The 27,972-nt window shown below is 36.2% G+C and overlaps 1 protein-coding gene across 2 annotated transcripts in view; it reads left to right on the top strand.

The window, feature by feature from the left end:
• The window catches only part of LOC136871180 (X-linked retinitis pigmentosa GTPase regulator), a 151,595-nt gene that overhangs the window by 21,601 nt on the left and 102,022 nt on the right, over positions 1 to 27,972 (top strand). For both annotated transcript variants that reach the window (XM_067144963.2, XM_067144964.2), the window contains exons 3-7: positions 4,428 to 4,520; positions 4,619 to 4,681; positions 23,210 to 23,365; positions 25,671 to 25,823; positions 25,907 to 26,059. In XM_067144963.2, coding sequence (XP_067001064.1) covers positions 4,428 to 4,520; positions 4,619 to 4,681; positions 23,210 to 23,365; positions 25,671 to 25,823; positions 25,907 to 26,059 — 618 coding nt within the window. The remainder of the gene's footprint in view (positions 1 to 4,427; positions 4,521 to 4,618; positions 4,682 to 23,209; positions 23,366 to 25,670; positions 25,824 to 25,906; positions 26,060 to 27,972) is intronic.

Genomic DNA, 27,972 nt, shown 5'->3' on the forward strand with positions numbered 1-27,972 from the left:
TGGACCCATTGGGCTTTGTACGTTTCCCAGTCAGTTTGCGATTTTGTTGAATAATATTGTTTCCATGCATGAAGCCTTTACTTGAGAACTGAAACACAGGTATCATTCCACCAGGCATGTTTCTTGCTTCTTTTGTTTTCAGCAACTTCTTTTGCAGCCTCAGTCAGGCGTTTTTTGGTGGTGTTAAAGTCACAGTCGATCGGTCGAGCCTTTTCCTGGAACTCTGTGACTTTTTGTCGGAGTTTATTATTGTCAAACTGAATTATATTTTTGGAGGTCTTGTTGGAGTTTGCAGGGACTGATTTAAATTTAATTATACACATATAGTAGTCTGAGGCCACGTTTACGCCTTTTTTAACCCCTACATTCATAATCTCAGGACTGTTTTATCGAGAGATTGCCACATGATCTATTTGAAACTCTGCGATGGTTGGGATAGGAGATCGCCATGTTGTCTGCTTTCTGAGAAGATGGCGAAAGTGGGTTGACATGCAAATTATGGTTTTCACAAATGGAGACCAATCTCTTGCTGTTTTGATTGGTTCTTTTGTGGGGAGGAGAGTTTCCAATGATTTTCTTGTACTTTTGTTCTCAGCCAAGTTGGGCATTGAAATATCCCATAAGAAGTTTCACATGATGTTTGGGAATTTTGTTGAGCTTTTCATTCAGTAGGTCCCAGAAGTTTTTCACTTCCTCTGTATCAGATCTGTTCTTATCATTTGTGGGGCATGTATGTTAACTAGGCTGTATGTCTTGGTGAATTTGATTGTTAATATGGATAATCTCTCATTTACTGGTTTGAAATTTGAAAGCATAGTGATGGAGGTTTATAGCCCATAATAATAATAATAATAATAATAATAATAATAATAATAATAATAATAATAATAATAGTTATTATTTATTTATTTATTTATTTATTTATTTATTCATTCATTTATTCATTTATTTATTTATTTATTTATTTATTTATTTATTTATTTATTTATTTATTTATTTATTTATTTATTTATTTCAGATAGCAATGACATCAACCACATTTTCACTACTTTCTTTCTTCACTGTGCTCTGTGCAACAGCAGGTTGATGCATATATCAATATTAACAGGGAACGTTTTGAACATTTCATCTAAAAAATAATTTCATGTGGTTTGTTGGTATGTTCTATTCCTGTGTGTTTTTGGCTGGGGGTCTATCTGGAATTAGCACAAGCAGTTTAGCATCAACAAAAAAAGATACTGTAAAAAACCCAGTGTACGTCATATGGATGGAAGAATGACGCCCTTTTGGTAGGCGGAAAGGCATGTTTTTGGAAGATGTTGATGTTGGACGTAATAGACCTATAAAGAGAGGATGTAAACAAAGCAATAGCAAATAAGTTTAATGTGAAAACATAATTAAAATTCTGAACACTGCAGAAGGGAGAGAAAATTATTTATTATTTTGATTTATCGGAATTCTTTTTCTCCCCTGTGGGTGGAGTGACAGGGTGCATTCATTATCTGTACCCACTGCATGTCGTAAGAGGCTACTAAGAGGAAATCAACCAAAGAATCTGTACTCGCTCTCTCATCTTCTAAGTGCCATAACATATTCATGATTCTAAGTTTTTTCGTGTACCAGAGAAATTTACATATATCTTTTTTTGTTTTGTTCCCTACACTGATGTCTTTCTCATCTGCCTTACTGATAGTATTGTTTGCTTGTTGTTAAAAGGGGCCTAACATCTAAGGTCATCGGCCCTACTGATAGTGTAATCTGTCTCCTGCCTTGTTAGCTCTTGTCTTTCTCATTTGTCTTACTAATAGCATAATCTATGACCTGTCTTCCTACCTCTTATAGAAGGCAATTGTAACACTCGCAATTTGTTTTTTACTCCCTATACTGATATCTTTCTCATCCATTGTACTGAAAGTATAATCTGTTTTCTGCTTTGCTAGTTCTTACAGAAGGCATTGGTAATACACTTACCATTTTTTTTTAGCTCCCTACACTTATGTTTTTCTCATTTGTCTCAAAAATAGTGTAATTTTCTTCACACTTTTTCAATCCCATCACTTCAGTTCTTGATTATCCAAGATTTCCAGAACAATACAAAGTGACATGTTGTTGATTTCTGTCCAGGAAAGGATGCTAATACAAAATCCCTTGTTTCATCTTCTTCAGACAATAATGGAAGCAATGACATCAACCAGATTTTCACTACTTTCTTTCTTCACTGTGCTCTGTGCAACAGCAGGTTGATGCATATATCAATATTAACAGGGAACGTTTTGAATATTTCATCTAAAAAATAATTTCATGTGGTATGTTGGTATGTTCTATTCCTGTGTGTTTCCCATGATTAATGTACTATGCAGGGTGATAGAAAATGAGTTCTAACATGGCAATAAAACATTTTCAGATCCATGTCCATATATCATATTTTCTTCTAGGCCTACATGTAAGGAATGTGTCCTGAAAGTTTGGCCATCACCCTGTATATTGATGATTTAAGTGGTAGCTAAATATAGAATGTTTCCCACATTCTTCTTCATGATTTCTGTAACATATGTGGACTTCCATTGTGTTGTTACTTTTATAACCTTTATGATTTTCCCTTTTTAAAATAGAAATTCCTTTAAAAAAAGGCATAGAATATCACTGTGTAGATTCCTATTCCCTCACAGCATTGTTTCTTTCTTAATGAGGCTTTCTCTGAACGTAGGAATGTTCCCACCTACTGTGTATGGAAACAGCATGTTAGTGTATGCATATTGATCCATTTGTAAGAATCAATAAATTCTCTTGCTCACCATGTTGTCATTAATATTTGATGTAACTGTGAGAAAACACACACTTCTGAATGGTAGTGACCACCTGTCATGACCTATAATCCCAAAAGATTTACTTCAGTCAATTGAGGTAGATAATAAAGTTACTTATAATGACAAGATATTAAACATTGTAGAGTCCAGAGAGGAATGTCCCTTGATGGGAAAGGCTGGATTGGTTTCTCATACAAATGTTTAAAGTAACTGAATATAGAACTGAACTCCTTATAGGCTTATTTTGTAACTATTACTGAAATTGAACAGTCACCATTACAAACGTGATTTTGCAGCTCTTTATCAGAATTCAGAAGATTGTCAAATTCCTAAGCTCTCTCATTCTGCCAGGTGTAGATCCTTGTATTTTTCTTAGCCATTACACGAAGCAACAACAACAACTTTCATTAAGACCCGTACACAATGTACATTTCTTTCTCAGTAGCTATTATATGTTATTTAGAAAATTTATTAATGATTGGTATATTATAATTCTTATAGTCTGAGAACATTTGAATGAGTAGCATGAATAATGTTGTAACTAACAAAAATAAAATTTTACTGAAGACAAAATATAAATGTCCAATGCATATTTAATAATACTTTACTTACCTGTTAGTTTTACCATTTTACACTTACCAAAGCAGTTTTCTGTGTAATCAAGTTGGTAATTCAGAAACTAGAACTGAAAGCTGATATTGTCAGGCTGAGTAGCTCAGATGGTTGAGTGCTGGCCTTCTGAGTTCAAGTTGGTGGTCCGATCCCAGAGATATTTGTAGGTGCTGAAATATGCCAGCCTCTTGTCAGTAGATTTACTAGCATGTAAAAGAACTTCTGCAGGACAAACTTCTGGCACCTCAGTATCTCCAAAAAACATAAAAGCAGTAAGTGGAATGTAAAATCAGTAACACTATTATGAAAGCTGATATTTACTGTGGGAATAACGTAACTACCTTTCAGAGCATGAGTTACAACGTTAGTCTTGATAACAGCAAACAAGCTAAAGGAAGCTTCTCAAAATTTTATTCATTAATATTTTATTAAAACATGATTGATATTAAAAGAAGTTCAAAATCCAAGTAGGTTCATTAAATTAACACAGTGAATTTAGGCATTGTGGTTTTAGTGGTCACTTATTTTTTTATTCTTCTTTTTTGTTTTGTATATAGCAAGGAACTAATTGCACAAAAACAGAAACAAACACAAATGTAAAATAGAAGAAATTTGGCATCTTACTATTCACTAAACACTTTTTAATGAATCAAACTAGAATGGAAATATATTCACTTCCATTTCTGAACTCACTCGCTTATCAATTTCTCACTGAACTCCATTTGAGGTGGACTGTAATGACTTATATCAAGCAGATCCTGTTTCTTAGCTGCCTTCTCAGGAATATACGTGGTATATACATGGTAAATTTACAACATTTACTGATGAGAGAGATACATTTCCAGTTTTTTCACACAGCATTGTCACTTATTTAAGAGTTTGTTTTCTACATAGGTAAAGTTCAAAATAAATTTGTAATTTTCATTCATTTAACAAATCTTGCAAAATAACTTATTGCTCTAAAATGGAATAATATTTATTACCCACATTTCCTTTGTTTATTTTCAGAAAAAGGGCGTGTGTTTGTATTTGGGAACAATGACTATGGACAGCTGGGATTGGGTCATAGAAATATCATGACAAGACCTAGTTGTGTTAAAAGTAAGTATTTCTTTTTTTTTTTCATAAATTATGATTTTGTGGACAAATATATTTTTAAAATGATGATTTACTGTTGTTTTATTCTTTCTCCTTTTTAGCCCTGAAGCCAGAGAAAATCATACATATAGCTTGTGGAAAGGCTCATACATTGGCTGCTACAGGTAAATTTACATTAGTCACTTTTATATAGGGTATTTAAAATTAATTATTTAAACTCTGATTTTTGCTGTCCTCTAAGGGATACGAGCTTAATGTTTAGCTTCTTAAAATCATTTATACCACCACCACCGCCACAATATTTGATAAGTGTTAGTCAGCTTAATATTAATACCATAAATGAACTCTCACACGATTTTTACAGGACAAGACTGGACATAATAGGAATAATATTCATGTTTGAAGTTTTAATATGTATTGTATTGTTTTTAAACAGTTTTATGTTAGAGCATATATTTTAAAATAAGGTCTGTTACATGCATGTGATTTTAATCTGTAAGTTGAAGAAGAGAATCTTAATGAATTCTCAAAACATCAATCAATCAATCAGTTAATACTGATCTGCATTTAGGGCAGTCGCCCAGGTGGCAGATTCCCTATCTGTTGCTTTCCTAGCCTTTTCCTAAATGATTTCAAAGAAATTGGAAATTTATTGAACGTCTCCCTTGGTAAGTTATTCCAATCCCTAATCCCCCTTCCTATAAATGAATATTTTCCCCAGTTTGTCCTCTTGAATTCCAACTTTATCTTCATATTGTGATCTTTCCTACTTTTATAAACGCCACTCAAACTTATTCGTCTACTAATGTCATTCCACGCCATCTCTCCACTGACAGCTCGGAACATACCAGTTTAGTCTCACCGGCATCTCACACCGATGTCTTCACATAACATTCGAAGCTACAGAAGTCAACTAAAAGAATAAGCAAAAGTTTCAACCCGCAACATATTCCTAATAAGCAATTACCTACAAATAACTGTCATCATTGTTGCCATTCAAACGCACTGAATACCCATGAGTCTCCATCCACACTGACCAGTCTCCGTACCGATCTTGGTGCTGCAACCAGACAACTTTCAGCTTGATGCCTATAAACCTCATTTGGCTATGGAATATTTCCCTACCCCCGGTGATTTTAACTAAGATAAACCACTCTGCAAATTTCTGAAATGTCAATGCTACATTCTTCTTCCAACCTTTAAAACAACAGGACGCACTTGGTACTAGATTTTTTTATATCCTTGCTCACCAAGCTGCTCTTGTGTAAATATGTATATAAATTGTTAAATTCTCAACTGTTCAATTGGACAATGTAAATACTGTATAGTTACCAACCATTGACATTAATTTTTGGTTACAAACATTGACGCCGAGCACTACACCCTTTCTCCCCTGATTGTTATAATGTAAATATTTTTAAAACTCTATTCTCAACTGTTCAATTGGACAATGTAAATACTGTATAGTTACCAACCATTGACATTAATTTTGGTTACAAACATTGACGCCGAGCACACCCTTTCTCCCTTGATTGTTATAATGTAAATATTTTTAAAACTTTATATTTTCCTATGATTGCATCAACTGTTCTCCAGAGCACCACTGCCGAACTCTACTATTTTAATTTTACACATTGGTGCTGACTTCTTATTCTATAAACCTATATGTTCAACCATCACTATTGTACAACTGTTTCTCTTACTTAATTTTTGTAATGTGTATTAATAATATGTATTAATTTGTGCATGTCAACTACTAACCAGGTACCTGATTTTTGCCTTGAGGAGTTAATTTTGACTGATGATGCCCTCAATGAAGGGCGAAACATGTCTCAAGTGGAATCAATAATAAATTCCTAAATTGTAAAATTTATATGTATTGAATAGGTGACAAAACAAACCTTTTAGAATCCTACATACCACTTAGTCGAGCAGCTCTTCTTTCTCTCAATTCTTCCCAACCCAAACTTTGCAACATTTTTGTAACTCTACTCTTTTGTCGGAAATCACCCAGAACAAATCGAGCTGCTTTTCTTTGGATTTTTTCCAGTTCTTGTACTTATATATGAGGCGGTCCGTTCCAAAACTCGTCTTATCCACCATAAGTGATTTTTCAGTAAAAGCGAAAAACCTGTAATTTTTGTAATATAAGTCTCACTTGTTTAAATGTATTACAACACGTTCAAGTCCAATGTCATAGGGTCGCTTTACTGAAGAATTATAAATAGAATTAGCAGAATGTCAATAAATTACATTTGTATTTTGGATAAGACGAGTTTTGGAGCATCCAAAAAAAATCAAAATATGTTACCTCGTACAATTTATTTTAAAACAAGGAAAATGAAAGAATTAATAAATAATAATGCTATTTGCTTTACATCACACTAACTACATTTACGGTCTTCGGAGACGCCGAGGTACCAGAATTTAGTCCCGCAGGAGTTCTTTTACGTGCCAGTAAATCTACCGACGCGGGGCTGTCGTATTTGAGCACCTTCAAATACCATCGGACTGAGTCAGGATCGAACCTGCCAAGTTGGGGTTAGAAGGCCAGCACCTTAACCGTCTGAGCCACTCAACCCAGCAATGAAAGAATTGGGAATATAATGTTGTAATAAAACTCACCAGTACACATACACTTTTTTTTTTTTTGCTACCAGTATAATGATATTCACTAATAAATTAAACACAGCAGTGTGATTTATCATATTTACATCCTATCCATAGTATTTGGAGAGAATTCTTCCCTTGTAGGCTACACTGTACTCACAATAGAAATAACTTGAACAATAAAACATCACTTTGTTGTTAATCAAACTCTCAAATCTGTTCCCTCCTCTTGAGATCCATCACAAAGAACTTCTGTTTCTTCAACAAGATTGTTTTTGTCTACAGAAATTGAGGTGAACAGATTCTTATAAAAAGAAAGCAGCTCATTCCTTTCCCAATCCATTCCAAAATGCTTTTCAAGCAATCTTTTTACGTCCTTTACGTTGGCGGGATTCAAGTTTACTCCTGGCAATAATTCAGGTGGCATTAGCATATCTCGCAGGCGTTTTCCCTTTTTCATTACCGATTTTTCTAAACCGATGTCTGAGTTGTAATGAGGTTCTCCTCTAAGGGTGACATTTCCCAGTGAGTCTTTGCTAATAACAAATCGTTTCACTGAAGAAAATTTAAAGTGCCAAGATGCAGGTTTTTTCATCATATCTTCAGCAACCATTCTCCAATTGTTCACCGAGCAGTCTCTGCCAAACTTGAAGACTTCAGCATGTTTGCTAAAGATGTCTTCATATTCTGCTGGATTACAGATTATAGGGCATTTCCGTATCTCTCTCTCGACTTGAGAGCGAATACCCTGTCAGAGGGCAGAAATGAGTGGCCTGTCATAGGAAAGACCAATTCAGCACTTTCTATATTAGGCGGAGCTGTGTGTGTCAAACAATATGACCACATTGCAATCATCGTAGAATTGCGGTTCTGTCCTCCGCAGCCATCCGCACAAAGTCGTACCCCTCACAATGGTAAAATTATAGGTGTACAATTGACGACTGTAATAGGCAATTTGATCGGGAACTTTTGGATTCACAAGATTCTTTTGGCAGTCAAATGAAAATATTGCCATGCTGTCCCTTTCTTCTTGGAGCTTTTTGAAGAAAGCTGCAGCCCTTAGTTTGTGTATTCTAAGTTCCAAGATTAAATCATTCTTCAGTGCTACGTTCAAACTTTCAAGTTTAATTTTCTCCTTGAGCTCTATGCACTTTGAGCAAGCGTCAGTAACTGCTGTTCCGAATCCTATGTTGTAGCAACGCGTAAAAATTTCACAGAAGAACCACCGCTTCACCCTGAGTTCTTCAGGCGGTTTGTTGTTATACATTTTATAAAGCTTAGCGATGCTTAAATTTCCGGGTAGATACTGTCTGATATGTGACTTTCACAACACTGCAATCTTTCAATGAAACGTTTCACGGAGTGTCTCTTTTCAGTGTACTCTGGTTTGATCCTAGCTCCTCCCCTCTGTTCTGTTGGAAGTTTCCCTGTCATGAAGTGATTTCTGGCAATCCTCTGAACTCGATCTTTGCTGACATGCAATACATTCAAGAATGTCCTTTGGCAGACCTGAATGTGAAATTGTTCTGTATTAGCAAGTTTTATATAGTACTGAACACTGACCCCTTTTCTTGAACTTCCCTCCTTGACAGTTCTTTCCCTTTTGGGCTGCTCTATACTCAGATGCTTTAAAATGAATGTATCTTGTTGAATCTTATTGTTACATTCATAAAAGTTTCCATGAAACTTCTGAATGTCAATCATCCGCAATTTATGACATTTGAAGGTTGGACCCTTGTGACTACATTGTGGGTAGTCTGGAGGACTAGTAGGCCCATGCCTGCAATGAATATGAATAATTTCTTGTCAAGGTACTGTATATCGCAAAATTGCTGATGTTTAAGATTTCATAATACAACAATATGCTACTTCTCATTACAGTGAAACCTCGTTCCTTCCTCATACGTTTTATTGCTTAGTGTGATAACATTTTACGCAGCCCTGAAAGCATTCTTTGTCCATCCCTTGTGGAATGTGAACCTCCCTTGATCTCTTGTCTGAGCCACAGGACAGACGAAGTTTGCGAGATAACAAGCAGGTAGCTTGACCTTGAAGCTCGTCGAGTTTGTGAATACTATAACACCTTGTTCCTATGGGCTTGTGTATTCATTGTTCTGACAAGAAAGTTGAGATGTAGAAGAGAAATTGTTATATCGTTAACTAATGAAGACAAAATTAAAATACTTCCAGTAGACAAGATTGTTCCCTGAGGAAACATGTTATGAGGTTTCACTGTATTTTAAAAGTAGCAGCTCTCAACTAAACTATTAGGATGTAACATTCATTGCATACCTATCTACCCATTGAGAACAATAAAAGGAATGTTACTAGTGATAACTGATATTCATCAATAAAAGTAGTGACCAAGCTTTCAAAAAGAGATCTGTTGTATATTGGAACATTGAAGCACAACAAGAAAGAAATCTATATATATAAAATAAGAGTTTTGTCTGTACATTGCTCAGAATTTGAAAAGAATGGTATTTCTGTATCGGTCATGTCCATAGTAACAAGGAAATGCAATTTTTACTTTTCCGTAATTTCTGTCTGTCTGTATGTATGTATGTATGTACACGCATCACGAGAAACCGGCTGAAGAGTATTTAATGAAAATCGGTATGTGAAGTCGGGGGATGAGCCTCTACAATCTAGGCTATAAATAATTTTATTCACGCTGAGTGAAATGGTAGTTTAGGGGAAGGCCTAAAATTTTATTCTCAAATATTTATATTATTAGTGGTCCTATCGATAAATACTGCATAACGAAAGTTATATAGAATTCAATTTCTGATCATTTATGTCATACATCGTTACCGTACCGGTTTTGATAACATAGATATTCATGAATTTGTATTTTTGTTGCTAAGTCCATATCAATGCCGAGCCACGAGAAAACGGGTTAACAGAATTTAATGAAAGTCGGTATATAGAGTCGGAGAATAAGAAAATACAGTCTAAGTTGTAAACAATTTTATTCACCCTGGATGAAATTGTACTTTAGGGGAAGGCGGCTAAAATTTAATTTTTAAATACCTATGTTATTTGTCCTATCGAAAAGTACTACATAACAAAAGTTATAGAGAATACAATTTCCTACCATTTATGTTTTTTATTCAGTTCTACCGTAGCAACGATGATAAGAGTGGTATTTCAGAGTCGGAAGAAAACTAAATATGCAGGCCTACAATATTGAAAGTGCATAACATTGTTATCAACAATAACATTACATTGACCATTCTTTGTTGTGTTGTTCTTTGTCTCTTATGCTGCAGCTCAATTCAGATGGGATTACTGCTTTTTACCGAGTATAACAGCCTGACTGAATATTGGCGGGAAATAGCTGGGAAGTTGCAAAACTTTCCTCTTTAGCATGCCATTCCTCTGGTTCATACATTTTCTGATACTGCCGGTACGTAACAAACTGGTTCATCATAGTGTAGTGAACTGAGATTTTCCGACTCATCGGGTACTCCTAGGAAACAGATTAGTAAAAGGGTATAGTTTTTGCCCTGGGAGTCTCCACTATTCGACACCCCCACCCGGCCACAATAAGACGAAGTGTGTTCACTGATCACGGCTGTCTGGGCTGGTCATTCCAGCTCTGGAACTTTGGACTGTTAGATCGGCAGCGTAGTACGGTTCATTAAAAGTGAGAACATGTGTGGTTTTTCAATTGATCGCGTATTTCATATGAAAGCATTGCTTTTAATCGCGCCATTCCTACTGACGTCATTGTAATGACCTATGTTCATTTCAATTGGCAAACTACTAAGACGGTCTTTCTGAGGATGTAAAAAGGCAGGTGGAGAATGAATGTCTGCCGTTATAATGAAAACTCCCCAACCTGATTGTGACTGATGGTAGGCAAGAGGGCCTACCATTACAATGAAAATTCCATAACCCAGTTTTCATATGAGAATAGATGTTTGGTGACTGATCCGTCGCGTTTCTAGGGTAACGTTAAGTGCTATGTAATTTAATACAATCTTGCTCACAATATGTACACTACCTAACGTAGAATTCTGTATTCAATGTAGAATTCCATAGCGAAGCACGGGTACATCAGCTAGTCCCATATAAGTTTCTTGCTAAAAAAAACCACATGAAGTGCAGTCAATCATTCATGGATATACTGAAAATATGATTCTGGTATCCTCCGTTCCAAACAAATCCAGGGCTGTAATATTAATATCTTCTATGCATCACTCAGCAAGTAACAATGTAAACAGGAAAATCTGAATTAAATAAATTGTACAACCTGACTAAAGGTGGAGTAGACATTCTCAACCAAAAGTGTGCTTTCTGCCCTCCATTTTTGAAGAGGAAAACGAGGTATCCATTCCATCAGTGTGGCAGGTGTCTTAGCCAACAGACTAAGAGACTGGGATGAAAACAACGGCATAATCTCTAAATACCATGGAGATTTCAGGAGGGGGAGGCAAACGATAGATAATATCATGATTGTGAAAATGCCAGCGGAAAAATACATTGTGCGGGAAAAAGGAAGCTTATTTCTAGCAGCAGTAGATTTTGAGAAAGCGTTCGACACGGTGAGCAGAAAGGAGTTAATAGACAAACTAGGGAGGCTGGGAGTCTCTAGGAAAATGATACGTGCGGTTGAAGTGCTGTATCAAAGAGTATATAGTAGCGTCAAACTAGAGAACAATTTAATAAGCAAACTGATAGAGTGCAAGCAGGGCCTCAAACAAGGGTGTAAATTATCACCCATATTATTTATACTATTTATAAATGATATATTGGATGAGCATGGAGGGGTTAGGTGGACTGTACCAGCAGTGGGTAATATAGAGATCCCAGGACTAATCTTCGCTGATGATATTCTGTTAACGACGCTGACTAGGGGTGGACTGAAGAAAAGTCTGAATAAATTAGTAGATTATGCGAATAAGTGGTCGCTGAAAATTAACTATATGCTAATAAAACAAAGGTGATGATTGTTAGTAGAAGAAGGAGGATAAAAAAAGTAAGGGAATGGTGGATACAAGGGGCAAAAATAAAGGAAGTGGATAGATTAGAATATTTAGGAATGATACTGAATAGAAAAGGTGGTTGGGACGACCACATAAAGATATGCAAGATGAGAGGGGTTACAGCCCTTGCAGCAATAAGAATTCTAGTCGCCAAATACCCAGGAGCAAGCTATAAAATACTTAGGCTATTACAAAAATCTCTGGTCGCAAGTAGAGCTCTATACGGGGTTGAATTGTGGGGATTAGAAAAGAAAAGGGATAGCCTGAATCAAATAATATATAAGTTCAGCAAGGCTGTTATGAGGCTACCGCAATGTACAGCTAATGTGGGGGCGCTAATCTTATGTGGAGAGTTTATTGAGTTGGACTGTGCCAGAAGGGTATTAAATTATTGGACTAGACTAAGACAAGGAAGTGGCGGCATTCTACTGCAGGAAATATATAGATATGAACTGGAAGGAATGTATGATGAGGGTTGGCTAGCAAAACTCAAAAGTTATGTTGAGGAACTGGGTAAGGGATATATTTGGCGAGAGGGATGGAAGGGGTGCAATAGCAGAATGCAGCGGGCCCTAACAATGTGAATTAAGGACATACAGATCCAGAAATGTTTCGAAGAATGTAGGGAAAGGCCTTCACTTAGCCTATTCTACAAGGTATACCAGTTCTCCAAATTAAGTATAAGATTTGGGAACAGAAGATTAAAGGGTGGGTTACTATGGTGGCTGATGGAGCTGCATAGAAATAAAGGGTGAAATAGGAGTGGGAAGAGCTCTCAGTGTATACTATGTGAGGCTGAACATGATGATTTACATTTTCTTTGTGATTGTATAGAAACAGAGAAATTAAGGGCAAAATTCTTAAATGCTAAGCAGCAAAAAATGTGTAGACAAAGAGAACAAAATATTATTGTATGGATAGCAAATTAGTGGAGGAATGACAGTGACTTGAATAAGTTTTTATGCGCAGTGAGAAAAAAATGTCTCAGTGAAATACAAGGTAGTATATGATGTAATGGCATGGAATGTAAATAGTGAAGTAGCTAGCATAAATAGGTCCTAAGAGATTGGCACTCAGTACTTTAGAGGCTAAGACAATGTCAGCATGTAGTAATAATTCCATCAGACATGCTGACAGGGTAAGAGATAGAAGTAGGTTCACATGGTTGCGATATCTTGCTCTTTACTATCATCTGCCTTAACTTTATGTTAACTATTTTATTCTATCATGCCATTTTAATTTGCCAATTGCCATTGTTAGTTCATATGCTGTTTGCCGAAATGCCATGGCCACTGGACCTCCGAGAAGGAGTTGTTCAAGGCCCATACAGATATAGAATTTAATTTATTTTACTTATTTTATTTTAATTAATTTTAATTTATAACCTGGTGTGAATAAGAACATGTATTGGGCAGAAGCCTGTTATGTTCAGCAAGAAATAAATAAATAAATAAATAAAAATATCATCAGTGTGGAGTCCTACTTTGTTTGGAGTGCTCGAAGAAAGTGTGTATTAAGTATATATCTGAATAGTGAGTGGAACAGCATTATGGTAAATTAACTGCCTGTGTTGTTATAAGGGGAATCTAGTTATTATTTTTCATTGCTTTCTTATTGATTCACTTATTAACACATGTCTATGGCAAAAGTAACTAAATATTGGTAAGATTGATTTTCTGGTTTTTCTGCTTAAATTTTTAAACCAGAAAATTCATAATAACGATTTTAAATGAAGTAATGGACATTATATTTTGAATTCCCACCCTTTCCTCAATATAAAAATATATTGTTTATTTAATAATGATCATAAGTGAATCTTCAAGAAAAAACCAAGGCAAAGTAGGTTTTTTTTTTTTTTTGCTGATTTGATTTTCACATTGTTTTCAACACTTGATTTTATTTTGAACATTTTAAATTTCCATATTATACTAATGTGTAAAACGTACAGAGTTTTCGGAATACAAAAGATATTTTGTACAATAAACCATTGTATTATATTTTAAAAAATCAAGAGGTCTAACAGACCCCTCCATTGTAGTTACATGACAAATATTGTCCATAGTACTTGAGGGATAATCGTCTAGTGTAGAATTATTTTTTCAGTAGTTCAGCCAGTGAATACTCCCGTGATGCAATTGACTGACTGGTGTTGAGAAAACTAGAGTGCCTGTGATACTATGTTTAACATTTCTTGATTACTAGATTACTTACTCAACATCTGCTTCAGCAACATAATTCCTTAGTTTAACAGGTTTTGCCTTGTTTTTATAGATGGATTAGCTGATGTACCTGTGCTTCGCTACGGGATTCTCAGAAAGACCGACTTGGTGGTTTTCCTAATTGAATTCAACATAGGTCATTACAAAAACATCAGTAGGAATGTAGCGATTGAAAGCAATGTTATCATATATAATACTCATTTAATTTATTTTCCGGGTTGAACCGTGTTGTACTTGTACGCATATCACGTACAGTTTGCCGACGTTTCGAATACATTGCAGTATTCATTGTCAAGGCGACTGAAATACCCCTACTCGATCCGAGGTAATCAGTCTCCCAGGCAGAGTTATACTACTAGAGTGGCCTTGATCTTGGCCTTTTATATCCTGGCCTATCTGGCTGGCGTAAGCCCTGGCTGTCTCGCGAGGCTTCTGGAAAGTTTATGTCACAGCCAGGTAGTGGGGGCTTGCCCGCGCTGTTATGTAATGGGGTTGCGGCCCGTGTGTTTATGTTGTGGTCTGTATGTCTTAAGCTATGAATGATGGGCATAAGACAAGACATACAGACCACAACATAAACACACGGGCCGCAACCCCATTACATAACAGCGCGGGCAAGCCCCCACTACCTGGCTGTGACATAAACTTTCCAGAAGCCTCGCGAGACAGCCAGGGCTTACGCCAGCCAGATAGGCCAGGATATAAAAGGCCAAGATCAAGGCCACTCTAGTAGTATAACTCTGCCTGGGAGACTGATTACCTCGGATCGAGTAGGGGTATTTCAGTCGCCTTGACAATGAATACTGCAATGTATTCGAAACGTCGGCAAACTGTACGTGATATGCGTACAAGTACAACACGGTTCAACCCGGAAAATAAATTAAATAATTCTTCACACCGTGGAAGCTTCACTTCTAAGATATATAATACTCGATCAAATGAAAAACCGCGCACTTTCTCACTTTTAACGAACAGTACTACTGTGCCGATCTAAGAGTCCAAAGTTCCAGAGCTGGAATAATCAGGTCGCAGACTACCGTGAACACTCCTCTGTCATTATTCCGTTAAATATGCACACTACTCATTCCAATCAGTGCCTCAGAGTAGGGATTGAATAGCTCGAATACTATGATGAACCAGTGTGTTACATACCAGATATATCAGAAAATGTATGAACCAGAGGAATGGCATGGTAAAGAAGAAAGTTATCTTACACCCCAGCTACTTCCCACCAATATACAGACGGTACGACCAGGCGAGTTGGCCGTGTGGTTAGGGGTGCGCAGCTGTGAGATTGCATCCGGGAGATAGTGGATTCGAACCCCACTGCCGGCAACCCTGAAGGTGGTATTCGGGAGATGGTGGGTTCAAGCCCTACTGTCGGCATCCCTGATGATGGTTCTCCGTGGTTTCCCATTTTCACACCAGGCAAATGCCGGGACTGTACCTTAATTAAAGCCACGGCCGCTTCCTTCCACTTCCTAGACCTTTCCTATCCCATCGTCGCATAAGACATATCTGTGTCGGTGCGACGTTAAGCAAAAAAAAAAAAAATTGGTATTATGTGGTTTCCCATTTTCACACCAGTCACACCAGGCTGTACCTTAAGGCCAAGGCCGCTTCCTTCACACCACTATTCATTTCCTATCCCATCGTCGCCATAAGACCTACCTGTGTCGGTGCGACGTCAAGCAAATTTTTAAAAACCTCGGTACGCTGCAGTAATCCTATCTATCGGGGATGAGAGGAAAGAGAAGACAAAAAGCACATCACAACAAACAATGGTCAATGTAGTGTTATTGTTGATAAAGTTTATGAGCTTTCTATATTGCAGGCCTTCACATTAGTTTTCTTTCGACTCTGTGATATTAGGGTGTCTTACAAAATTATTTATATCGTAGAATGTAGTTCCTTATTCTCAGATTTTACATACCGATTTTCACTAAATTCTGCTTACCCATTTTCTCGTGACTCGGCGCTGATATGGACTTAGTAACAAAAATCCAAAGTCAAGAATATCTCCAATTATATGTGGTACGGTAACAATGTATAAGACATAAGTGATCGGAAATTTCATAACTTCTTACATAACTACTACTAACTTACGACATAACTAAAGTTAGGTTAGTTATGTAGTATTTGTCGATACGACCACTAATAACATAAATAACTTATTTGAGAATTACATTTCAGACCTTCCCCTAAACTACCATTTCACTCAGCGTAAATAAAATAATTTGTAGCCTAGATTGCAGTGGTTCATCACCCATCATTACATACCGATTTTCATTAAATTCTCTTCAGCCGTTTTATCGTGACGCGTGTACATACATACATACATACATACAGACAGAAATTACGGAAAAGTAAAAAATGCATTTCGTTGTCACTGTGAACATAACCGACACAGAAATACCATTCTTTTCAAATTCTGAGTAATGTACAGACAAAACTCTTATTTTATATATATATAGATTTATAGATATGACCACTAATAACATAAATAACTTGTTTGAGAATTACATTTCAGGCCTTCCCCTAACCTACCATTTCACTCAGCGTGAATAAAATAATTTATAGCCGAGCTTGTAGTGGTTCATCACCCAACATTACATACAGATTTTCATTAAATTCTCTTCAGCTGTTTTCTATTGATGCGTGTGCAATCATACATACATACATACATACATACAGACAGACAGAAATTACGGAAAAGTAAAAAATGCATTTCTTTGTTACTGTGGACATGACAGATACAGAAATACCATTCATTTCAAATTCTGAGCAATGTACAGGCAAAACACTTATTTTATATATAGATTACATTTCAGGCCTTCCCCTAAACTACCATTTCACTCAGTGCGAATAACATTGTTGATAGCCTATATTATAGCGACCTATTCCCCGACTTTGCATACCAATTTTCGTGAAGATACGACCACTAATAAAATAAAGATTTCACAATTAAATTTTAGGCCTTCCCCTAAACTACCATTTTTCTCAGCGTGTATAGCCTATATTGTAGCGACTTATTTTCCATCTTTGCCTAGCGATTTTCATTAAGACACGACCACTAATAACATAAATATTTGAAAATTAAATTTCAGGCATTCCCCTAAACTACCATTTCACTCAGCGTGATTAAAATAATTTATACCCTAGATTGTAGCAGATCATCACCCGACTTTACATTCCGTTTTTCATAAAATTATCTTCAGCCGTTTTCTCATGATGCGTGTACATACATACATACATACATACAGACAGACAGACATTACGGAAAAGTAAAAAATGCATTTTCTTGTTACTGTGGACATGACCGATACAGAAATACCATTCTTTTCAAATTCTGAGCAATGTACAGACAAAACTCTTATTTTATATAATTATATAGATATATAGATTACATTTCAGGCCTTCCCCTAAACTACCATTTCACTTAGTGCAAATAACATTATTGATAGCCTAGATTATAGCGACCTAATTCCCGACTTTGCATATCAATTTTCGTGAATATTTGACAATTAAAATTTAGGCCATCCCCTAAACTACCATTTTTCTGAGCGTGTATAGCCTATATTGTAGCGACTTATTTTCCATCTTTGTCTAGCGATTTTCATTAAGATACGACCACTAATAACATAAATATTTGAGAATTAAATTTCAGCCTTCCCCTAAACTACCATTTCACTCAGCGTGATTAAAATAATTTATAGCCTAGATTGTAGCAGTTTATCACCTGACTTTACATTCTGATTTTCATGAAATTCTCTTCAGCCGTTTTCTCGTGATGCGTGTACATACATACATACAGACAGACAGAAATTACGGAAAAGTTAAAAATGCATTTTCTTGTTACTGTGGACATGACCGATACAGAAATACCATTCTTTTCAAATTCTGAGCAAATGTACAGACAAAACTCTTATTTTATATATATAGATGTTGTCCAATATTTTACACCCATTGTAGTATCTGATGTTATTGCCAAGATGTGATCTGAGAATTGTCAGAGGTCCATAGCGACTGAAGACCTTGGTCCACACGATCATCAATATTTGTACAGTCGTAACCTGGAGACCTGCCTGCTGTCATTTCTTGATGGATATAGTACTTTTGCATCCATCTCTTGGCACAGGCCAGAGTAAAGTGTAGCTTCCACCGAAGTCCCAGTCAACATCCATGGCTGTGACAATATGGAAGCTGCTGGGGTATGGGTAGTGCTGAGTAATGACATTCAGAGCATGACTAGTGCATCTGAGTGTTATGAAAGGTGCTGCTCGCAGGGTCAGTCATGCTGCAATAGTACTTTCTGACCCAGTGAGGAAAGCAATGGCAAACTACCTCACTCCTCATCTTGCCTAGTACGCCTCGTTTTGGTGCTGCCATTGGTTTTTGGGGTTTCCTTATAACCGCATAACCTTTGGTGGTGCTATTTGAGGATCCAACAAGCCTCTGGACTGTTGACCTAACAGACAACCTGGAGACAGTAAATGCTCCTGCCTATTACATGAACAAAGCAGTAACCAGGATATTCATTTTCTTTTCAGAATTATTGGTTTTAACCACTTGTATACAAAAAATAAGTTTAGTGCATGGTATTTCTCTTTTATTGTAATATTGCATTCTGAAGTCATCATTGGGTCTCACATCTATACAAGACATTTTGGATAATTTCTTCAGCATGTCAGCATATTCAGAATCTCTCCCCAGTAGTTCACAACTCAAAAAGTTTGTGTGTAAGTTTCGCTTTACTTTATTTCTCACTTTCATCTTTCCTGTCCAATCTCCCTTGGTCAACTCTTGTTCTCTTATAACCCACATGATATTTGGTTACAGGACCCAGGGAGCATAATATTCCCATCTTTCATTAGCCTTTCTTTTCTGAAGCTAATATCTCATTCTAGGAGAGGTTGGAATACTTCCTTCTTCCGTTAATGTTGCAAGAGGCCTATGATTTTGTTTTTCCTGTTAAAATAGTGGTACTAAAAATTTTCCAGCTGGTGCCTTCTTTGGTAAGCTCTGCAAATCCATTGCCACCATACTGTTATTACAAATATTTTTTCTCAGAAACGCTTATATTTGAGAATAATATGATAACTATTTTAACAAACAGTAAGGTGTGAGGGTGTGGCTGAAACAAGAATGAAAATAGAAATATATAAAGTAATCATACATCACCAAGTGGATCTTGCCACTGTGCAGGAATAATGCTGGTAAGGTGATGACGAATCATACATCACCAAAGTATCAGTATCAGTTTGCTGTTTCAAATCTAAAGTGTTCTCCTGAATAGAAGTTTAAATAAATATTTTACCAAATTAATTCCACTCACATTAATTTCCCTGAAAATGTTTAAAAACAACAATTTGTCTTTAGGAAGTGAACCTGTGCTTCAGTACATAGACACTCGGACACGAAACTGGGAGAGACATGCTGGGAGAATGGACTGGAGGAGGATGCCGAAACAAACTCTACCATATGTGCTCATTGGAGAAATATCTATTAGACATCCGATGAAAGACTGAGACTGTAACGGACCACATGTTCTGATACTTGGCTTGATGATGACGACGATGATCAGGACTAGGATTTCTATTAAATAAGTGTTTGTTTTTACATTAGTTACAAATTGGGATATTCAAAGTGTTTTAAGACACATTTGTATTTTCCATATTTGTCCATATATAGCACATATTTTCATACATTTTAGAAAAACACATGGATCTTTACATAGTGGAATGTTTTATTTTAAATATGTTCCATATTTTATGGTTTCAAACTTATTCTTGTCAGATAATCATTTACAATGTATTAGCATCTGTGTTTCAAAACTGGATTCTTATACTTCTATGGAATATTGAAAACAAGTTCTGTGGTGTGCACATTCATTTGTTTATTGCTCGGTCTCGGCTTTGGCTTGAACAGTCAACCACCATGACAATAGAATTCCTTATAACTGACCTGAGCAGGTCTAGCCCAGGCAATTAGCAGAACACTAGTGCCAATTAGCCAAGTACATTAACTTTGTTCTATTCAGAACTTCATGAACCATCAACAGCCATGTATGAGCTTCGAGTGCATCTTTAGTGTGATTTATTATAAATCATAATAATCATAATCATAATAATCATATAATTTATTATAAATCACAAATATTATACTTGTTCATTTGGTGTATTAAATAGCTAAAATGCCACTAGTTCTTAATTCCTCATCTGTAAAATTGAGATTATATGCAAGTAATTTTCCAAATTAAGGACTATCAACAAATGCTAAAGTAATTTTTTGTAATGCCTGCCAGAAAATGGTGTCAAGTACTCAGTGATGTCTAATGCAGCAACGCATTTTGACGGAAAAACACAAAACCAATAATAAGTTTAAAAACGGGTAACAACGGATTATGCCTTTGCTGGCAGGACCTAGTGTTTACAGTGCACTATGTCTTCCGGTATAGGTTAGAGCAATTTTGTTACTTTCATAGATCTGTCTCTGTCTTATCCTTGGCTTTGACAATATGAAAGTGACTGAGGTATGAGCAATGCTAGTAATGCCAATCCTTATGCAGCCAGTCCCTGCTATGAATGGTATGAAAATGTTGCTCATAGGGTCAGTTGGTGTATGCATTTCAGTGGGCTTGGCAGACTGATATGTAATAGCAACTCTGGCTTGGTGAGGAAAGCAACGGGAAACTACCTCACTCCTCATTTCCCTAGTACGCCTCTTCAGTGATGCCTAGGCCATCTATGGCAGCTGATGGTAGAGCTGTAGAGGATCCCACCAGCGACATCGCTGACGGACTGAACATATATACAAAAACAGATATATCTATCAGATATGCAACCGAATGTGAAGAATGAAATTAGTAAGGACGTTTGTCGAGCCCTTATTGGCACAGATATACCACTCTACATGTTAAACAACCCATGCTTCAAGAAGTTTGTGGAAAAATATGCGGTGCGGAGTTTACCAGACCAGTCAGCATTAAGAACTATGCGTTGTTGATCTACGAAGAAACACTAGAAGTAAGGAAATCTATGCAAGACACTCCCAGTATGCATATCACTTGATGAGACGAAAGACAGTGCAGGGATAATGACAGGGAATGTTGTCATCGGGTTATTGAATGGTGAACCCTGTAAACCTGTTCTATTAACATGCAAGGCATGCAAGGTCTTGCATACATGTTATGACAAGGCACAGCCAAAATGTTCAACGATGCCACAGCAATTCTATGGCCGAATGGTATTAGATATGAAAATGTGCTAATGTTTCTGAGTGATGCAGTTCTGTATATGGTCAAAGCTGGTAAAGCATTGAAAGTAATATATCCCAAGATGATTCACTTCCACTTGTGCAGCCTATGCCCTTCATTGTTGTGCAGAACTTATTTGAGTTAGCTACCCTAAAGTGGACCTCTTAATGTATTCAATGAAAAAAAGTTTTTTTGAAGGCTCCTAATAGGATTCAGGTTATGAGACACATGTACCCTATATGCCACTGCCACCCAAACCAATCATAACTTGATGGGGAACGTAGTTAGAGGCAGTAGCATACTATGCAGCTAACATTGAAGTCATCAAGAACGTGTTAAGCGTTTTGGACTCTGATAGTGCTGCTTCAATTGAATCTGCAAAGTCAGTTGTTGGTGACAAAACGTTAAAATGGCATAGCTTACATCTAAGCAAACTTACCATGCATCACAACAGCATTAAATGTTCTCCAAAAGCAAAAAACCACTCTGCCCAAAAGCCTTACCATTGTAAAGCAAGTAATTGAACATCTCAACTGTTGTAGTGGAAAAGTTGGAGAAGTTGCAAAAGTGAAGTGCTAGCCAAGAATTCAGGATATAGTGATATGTGTAAAATCATTGCAATTTTAAGTGGTAAATCAAGTGTGGAATTAGATATGAATTTATATCTTGAAGATGTTGCAAGGTTTAGAATGATCCCCATAATTTCTTGTGATGTTGAGCAGAGTTTCAGTGAGTACAAAGCAATTTTAAGAGACAATAGATACAGTTACACTTTTGAATATTTAAAATGTTTTTAACCCCACTGCTTTGCAAATAGGCAGTTCTCATTAAAAGATTAAGATATGCCCCCTCCCTCCCCTCCAATTAATTGTAGCAACAGCTCAAAATAAAATCCCAATTATATACTATGTAAGAAGGTTAATCTTTTGTTTTGTGACTTTCCTTTAAATTGTTGTTTATCATGTATGTAGTCCATATTTTACTCCATATTTTGAGGAATTTTAGCCCATATTTTACTCTATATTTTGAACATTTTTAGCCCATATGTATGTACATATTTAGCCATTGTTTTCATCATCATCATCATCATCATCATCATCATCATTTCCCTTTATCCAGCTGTAGCCAGGTAAGGGGAGGATGGTTGCCTAGTTGTACTTTCTCTTAAAACAATAATCACCACCAATCACCAGGTAGGGGCAGCCATTGTTTTATTACATATAAATCTTAGTTTGTTTTTAATATGTCTATTTATCAGGTCAAATTTTTTTTTTCTTCTCAGTAAGTTGTCGGTGCCCCCTTCTTATAAATCGTTTATGCCCCTCTTCCCAGTTTAGGAACCACTGCCTTAAAACAACTGTCATCATTGTCATCATCATATCTGCTGCATGTTAAGAAAACTTAAGAAAATCTTACAAGGAAGTGAGATTTAAGGTGTTGCAGCAAATATGCGAGAACTAGAGATCCGTTAATATGTGAAGGGTTATAAGTAGACATATTTCCTCTCTTTTGTTTTTTTCTGTAGAAGTAGTCAGACCTATCTATTAACAGTGAGACATATATTTGGATATTTTGTGTACATGAGAAATAAAATATGTATGTTAATCATTCCTTCAGAGTCTGGAAAGCTGTTTACTTGGGGAAGCAATAGTGATGGGCAGTTAGGTGTTGGTGACGTGCAAGATCGTGCTCTACCTACTCATGTGCTGGATTATGAGGGAGGTAATATTCGACAGCTTTCAGCGGGTTGTCTCCATTCTGCCACACTAACAGGTAATATTCACAGTGACTTATTACTTCCATCTGCAGTAAAAGATGTTTGTATTTTGAGAGAAAGAAAGTAAAACATATTCATAAAGTTCAGTATAAAATTTGATCTGTGTCCTTTATTCCAGTAATACCATAATTACATAATCAAACTTGTATGATTTTACTATGTATTGGAATTTTGACAAACTCAAAATTCATTCAGGGAGGAGGTACATCTTTAACTAGCTTAAATGTTTTCAATTTCAGATTGTTTTAGCTCAATAACTACTAATGCTACTTAAAGAAACTTTTGCTTGCTTAGCATACATTCGTTACAATTCACAAAATAATGTTTAGATTTTGTAGAAAGCGTAGTAATTACATGTACATTTTTAAAGTCACATTTGCAGTCCGCCTCCTTAGCATAATGGCTAGTTTTATTAGCTGCCGTTCTCGGAGGCTTGGGTTTGATTCCTGGTACTGCCAGAAATTTGAAAATGGCAGGAGGGCTGGTATGTGGTTGAAATGGTTCATGCAGCTCACCTCCATTGGGGGTGTGTCTGGAAAGAGCTGCACCACCTCTGGATGAGGACATGAGATCACTTTCACATTTGCATACTACTTTTTTGGTGCTAAATCCTACAATTCATTGAACTTTTACATGATTGTTCTGTTGAAATTATTTAAAGGCAACAACGTACAGATTGGACAGTATCCTTCCATAAATATTTCTCTTCTTAATTGTCATCTTTCATATTAGTTATTCTACTTTTTGTTCTACTAATTACTTTTTTTAAACTGAATTTACAATCATATCTTTTAAACTAGTGTATTGTATAAGGATTTATTTTATTCATTTTTTTAAATTATTTAATTATTTAGTATATGGCAGAAAAGGAAGAAGAAGAAGAAGAAAACATATCACAGTTATACTATTAACCCCTTGACGCCAACCTCAATACATCATATAGCCCTACTGTTCTTCACACGCTGCTGACCTCCATGTATGGCATAGAACCCTGTAGGCCTAGTTTCATTTTGCTCTAGCTTGAAAATTTTTAAAGAGTTTGAAATGGAAATGGTATATCTTTGAAGATGAAGTTCTTTGCCTTCCTTGTATGTATGAATCAGCCAAAATCAGTGTTTCTTTTTTCCTTTCTAAACTGTTTGATTTAGTCTGACCTCTTTGCGATTGAGAGCATGTAGACTTAAATTTCTGCTTCATTCTAGCGGGTGTATATTTTATTACAAGATGTTTCCTTATGTAGATTGATAGTATAAATAGCCATCTCTTCACTGATATGAATGTTGTCATAATCTGGTGAGAATTCTTATAATTCTTTCAATGCCTTGAAACCTCTTACAACTCGTAATTACTTGACTCTTTGTCACTTTGAAATACGATATTGCGTGGCGTAGAAGGATGGCATGGTGCAGTTGGAGTGAAAGAGAAGTAATTCAGTGTTATTAAAACAGATGATAACAGCACTACACTAGACTGAACTGAGCAAAGCGAGAGTGGTGGAAGGGCATGTTTCACCCGGCCAAGAAGTGGACGACAAAACACGCCAAAATATATGACCTCTTTCTCATGAACTAATCATCCCATTAACTTGGGATTTGTGCTAAATGAATCTTTGAACTATTGTTCCTGGTTCTCCTACTCAAAGTTACTGAGACAACGATTACCCTAGTTTTCTTTCCATTGTGAATCAACCCAGGCAAATACAAGAACAGAGCTTTCATTCCGTACAAAACGTGAAAGGTCTCTTCTCCATTACTACACTATCAAATGTAAGTATGAAGTTAATGAATGTACACTACATTATTTTGACCCTCTACTGTAAACATTTGAAAATAATTTGAGCTAAACTGTTGTAACAGTGAATTTTTAAAGAGATCGCTGTATTCTCTCAGTGCTCACATCTGAATCACCTCCATCCACTGGGTAAAGCGGCAGTCAAATGTTCCCCGTAGATGAGGGGTTAAGGAACTATTTACATTATATACAAATGTACAGATGAATTACTCATACAGGCCACTCTTGATGCCATTAGTGAGAATAGACTGTATATAAAAGGTAGATCAATTGAAAACCGTAATATTTTGATCTCACCTTTAACAATAGGAGTATGTCCATATATCATACGTCACTAGCTACATCCCATTCTATTATACATTTCTTGCTCATTATAATTTATATGAACTTGCTCTACGTCTTTTCTTTGACACAAAGAAATTCAATTGTGTTGTTTTGATCTGTTTATATATGTTTTTAAAATATAGAAGTACATAATTCCATTCTCAGATTTCTTTAATTTTGTTTCAGAAAATGGCTGCGTATATGTATGGGGTGCAAATTCTGATGGTCAGCTGGGACTAAATGATGGCGCTGATAATGTGCTAATTCCTAAGGAGCTACCTTTCAACAAACCAATCATTCATATAAGTTGCGGATATTATCATACTGCGTTTGTCACAGGTAACCAAATAATTTAGTATAAATCCTTAAACTGGATTGATTTAATCTCAAGCTGTAGTTTAATTATTAATTGTATATTCCAGTCGATGGTGACCTCTATGTTTGTGGTGAAGGGGAGAGTGGGAAACTTGGTCTACCTAATAGTGTATCCAACTGCACATCACCCACACGAGTTATCACGGAATCTCCAGTGATTTCTGTATCATGTGGAGGAAATCACACTCTTGCAGTTACAGGTAAGAAATAATATATTCTACATTTTAGATTGATGGAGAAAATTAGGTGTTATAAATACATTATAATATTTATTGTATTACTCTCTGTGGAGGTAGTCGTAAGAACTCACTATACTATCCTGTAATACTGTATAGTTTTACAGGAGAAACAGGGTTCTACATAATTTAAGGGGGAAAATATTTGCACTACTGGTACTTATAAATCAAAACTACTTAAGTTTGTGTGGTTTTATTAATTCTTCAAAGTGAAAAATAAAATTTTACAGAAATTAAAATTTTAAATATATGTTCATAACTCTGACACTATAATTGACCTTTATTTTTTCACTCAGATAATACAGTAGAACCTTGATAATTTGAAATCGGTTAATTCAAAATCTCACATAATTCGAAGCAGCTCTCATTCCTGGAAACATGAGGTACGGTTTTGCATGTTATTTAAATCGTTTAATTCGAAATACGGATAATTCATAATTCGAAGAACAATGTCGGTCCCGTTACCGAAATTCAGACTTTTAATTCGAAACTGCCTTTACATTTTGAAAAAATAGTATTTTACAGAGTAATTTAAATTCAAAATTTCTCGGCGTCATGAACGAATGCATCTTCCGGAGCATGAAGGGGTAACTTTGCGCACTTTCACCTACTTCGGCATGTCTACATTGTGCTTCATATCTGCTATGTTTGAGCAGAATCGTAATTATTTTGTATTCAGCGCTTTAAGGAACGCCACAATATCACGTAGCAGGCAGTGTGCGGAGAGGTAGAATCCGCGAACACTGGCAATGTGGCGATGCCAACAGTTGGCGAAAAAGCGTGGTTTATAGCTGATAATCAATTTGTACGCACTAAACAATATTGTTAATGCCAATGAAACTGCATTGTTTCTTTGTTTGTTTTATTCTTATAAATGATGAGGCCAAACGGGCTTATCGTTTTAAAGGAGAGAATTGCCAGCTGGGAAATGTACTGTGTTGCTGTGCAGTGCACATGGAAGCGAGAGACTTCCTTCCCCTGTCATTGGAAAGTTCGAAAAGTCACGATGTTTTAAGGGCGTCGGGCACTTTCCATGCCAGTACAAGGCATCTAAAAATGCAGAGACAGTACAGTATCCAAAAATAAAGCATTTGCACAGGGGAGCCAGCATAAATTTTCCTCATCTTTGAATCGTGCTTTTCTTCCTTTCGTTGCGTGAGGTTATGTTTGTCATTGTTTTATACAAGTGCATTATTTGAATAATGTAAATGCACCTTGTTGGATAAATTTCTGAAATAGTGTTTTCCATGGCATTTGAAAAGTTTAAACTGAGAATCGAGGTGATCGCATGCATTAATGGGTCTTAGAAGTGCCATGGTGGGAAATCGTACAAGTATAGTCACTGTACTGTTGTATTAATAATGTGTACGGAAACGAGAGACTTTCTTCCCTCGTCATAGGAAAGTTCGATAAGTCACGATGTTTTAAGGGCATCGGGTGCTTTCTGTGCAAGCGCAAGGCATCTAAAATGCATACAGTACAGAAATCCAATGGATAAAGCACTTGCACAGGGGAGCCAGTATAGATTTCTCCTCGTCTTTGAATCATGTTTTCTTTCTTTTGATTTCATTGCATGAGGTTATGTTTGCCGGTGAGTTATCCAAGTGCATTTGAATACTGTAAATGCACCTTGTTGGATACATTTTGGAAATAGTTTTTTTCCATGGCATTTGAGAGTTTCAAACTGTGAATCAGGGTTAATTGCATGCAGTAACGGGTCTTAGAATATATTGTGACGCCGCAAGGGTTGGCGTTTCCGATGTACGTATTGGCGGTTAATTCAAAATCACGTAATTGGAAGTCTGATTTTTGCGTCCCAACGACTTTGAATTAACGAGGTTTTACTGTATTTTAATAATGTACCTGATTCCAAGACC

The sequence above is a fragment of the Anabrus simplex genome, chromosome 1 (genome assembly GCF_040414725.1).
Source record: "Anabrus simplex isolate iqAnaSimp1 chromosome 1, ASM4041472v1, whole genome shotgun sequence".
Lineage (NCBI taxonomy): Eukaryota > Metazoa > Arthropoda > Insecta > Orthoptera > Tettigoniidae > Anabrus > Anabrus simplex.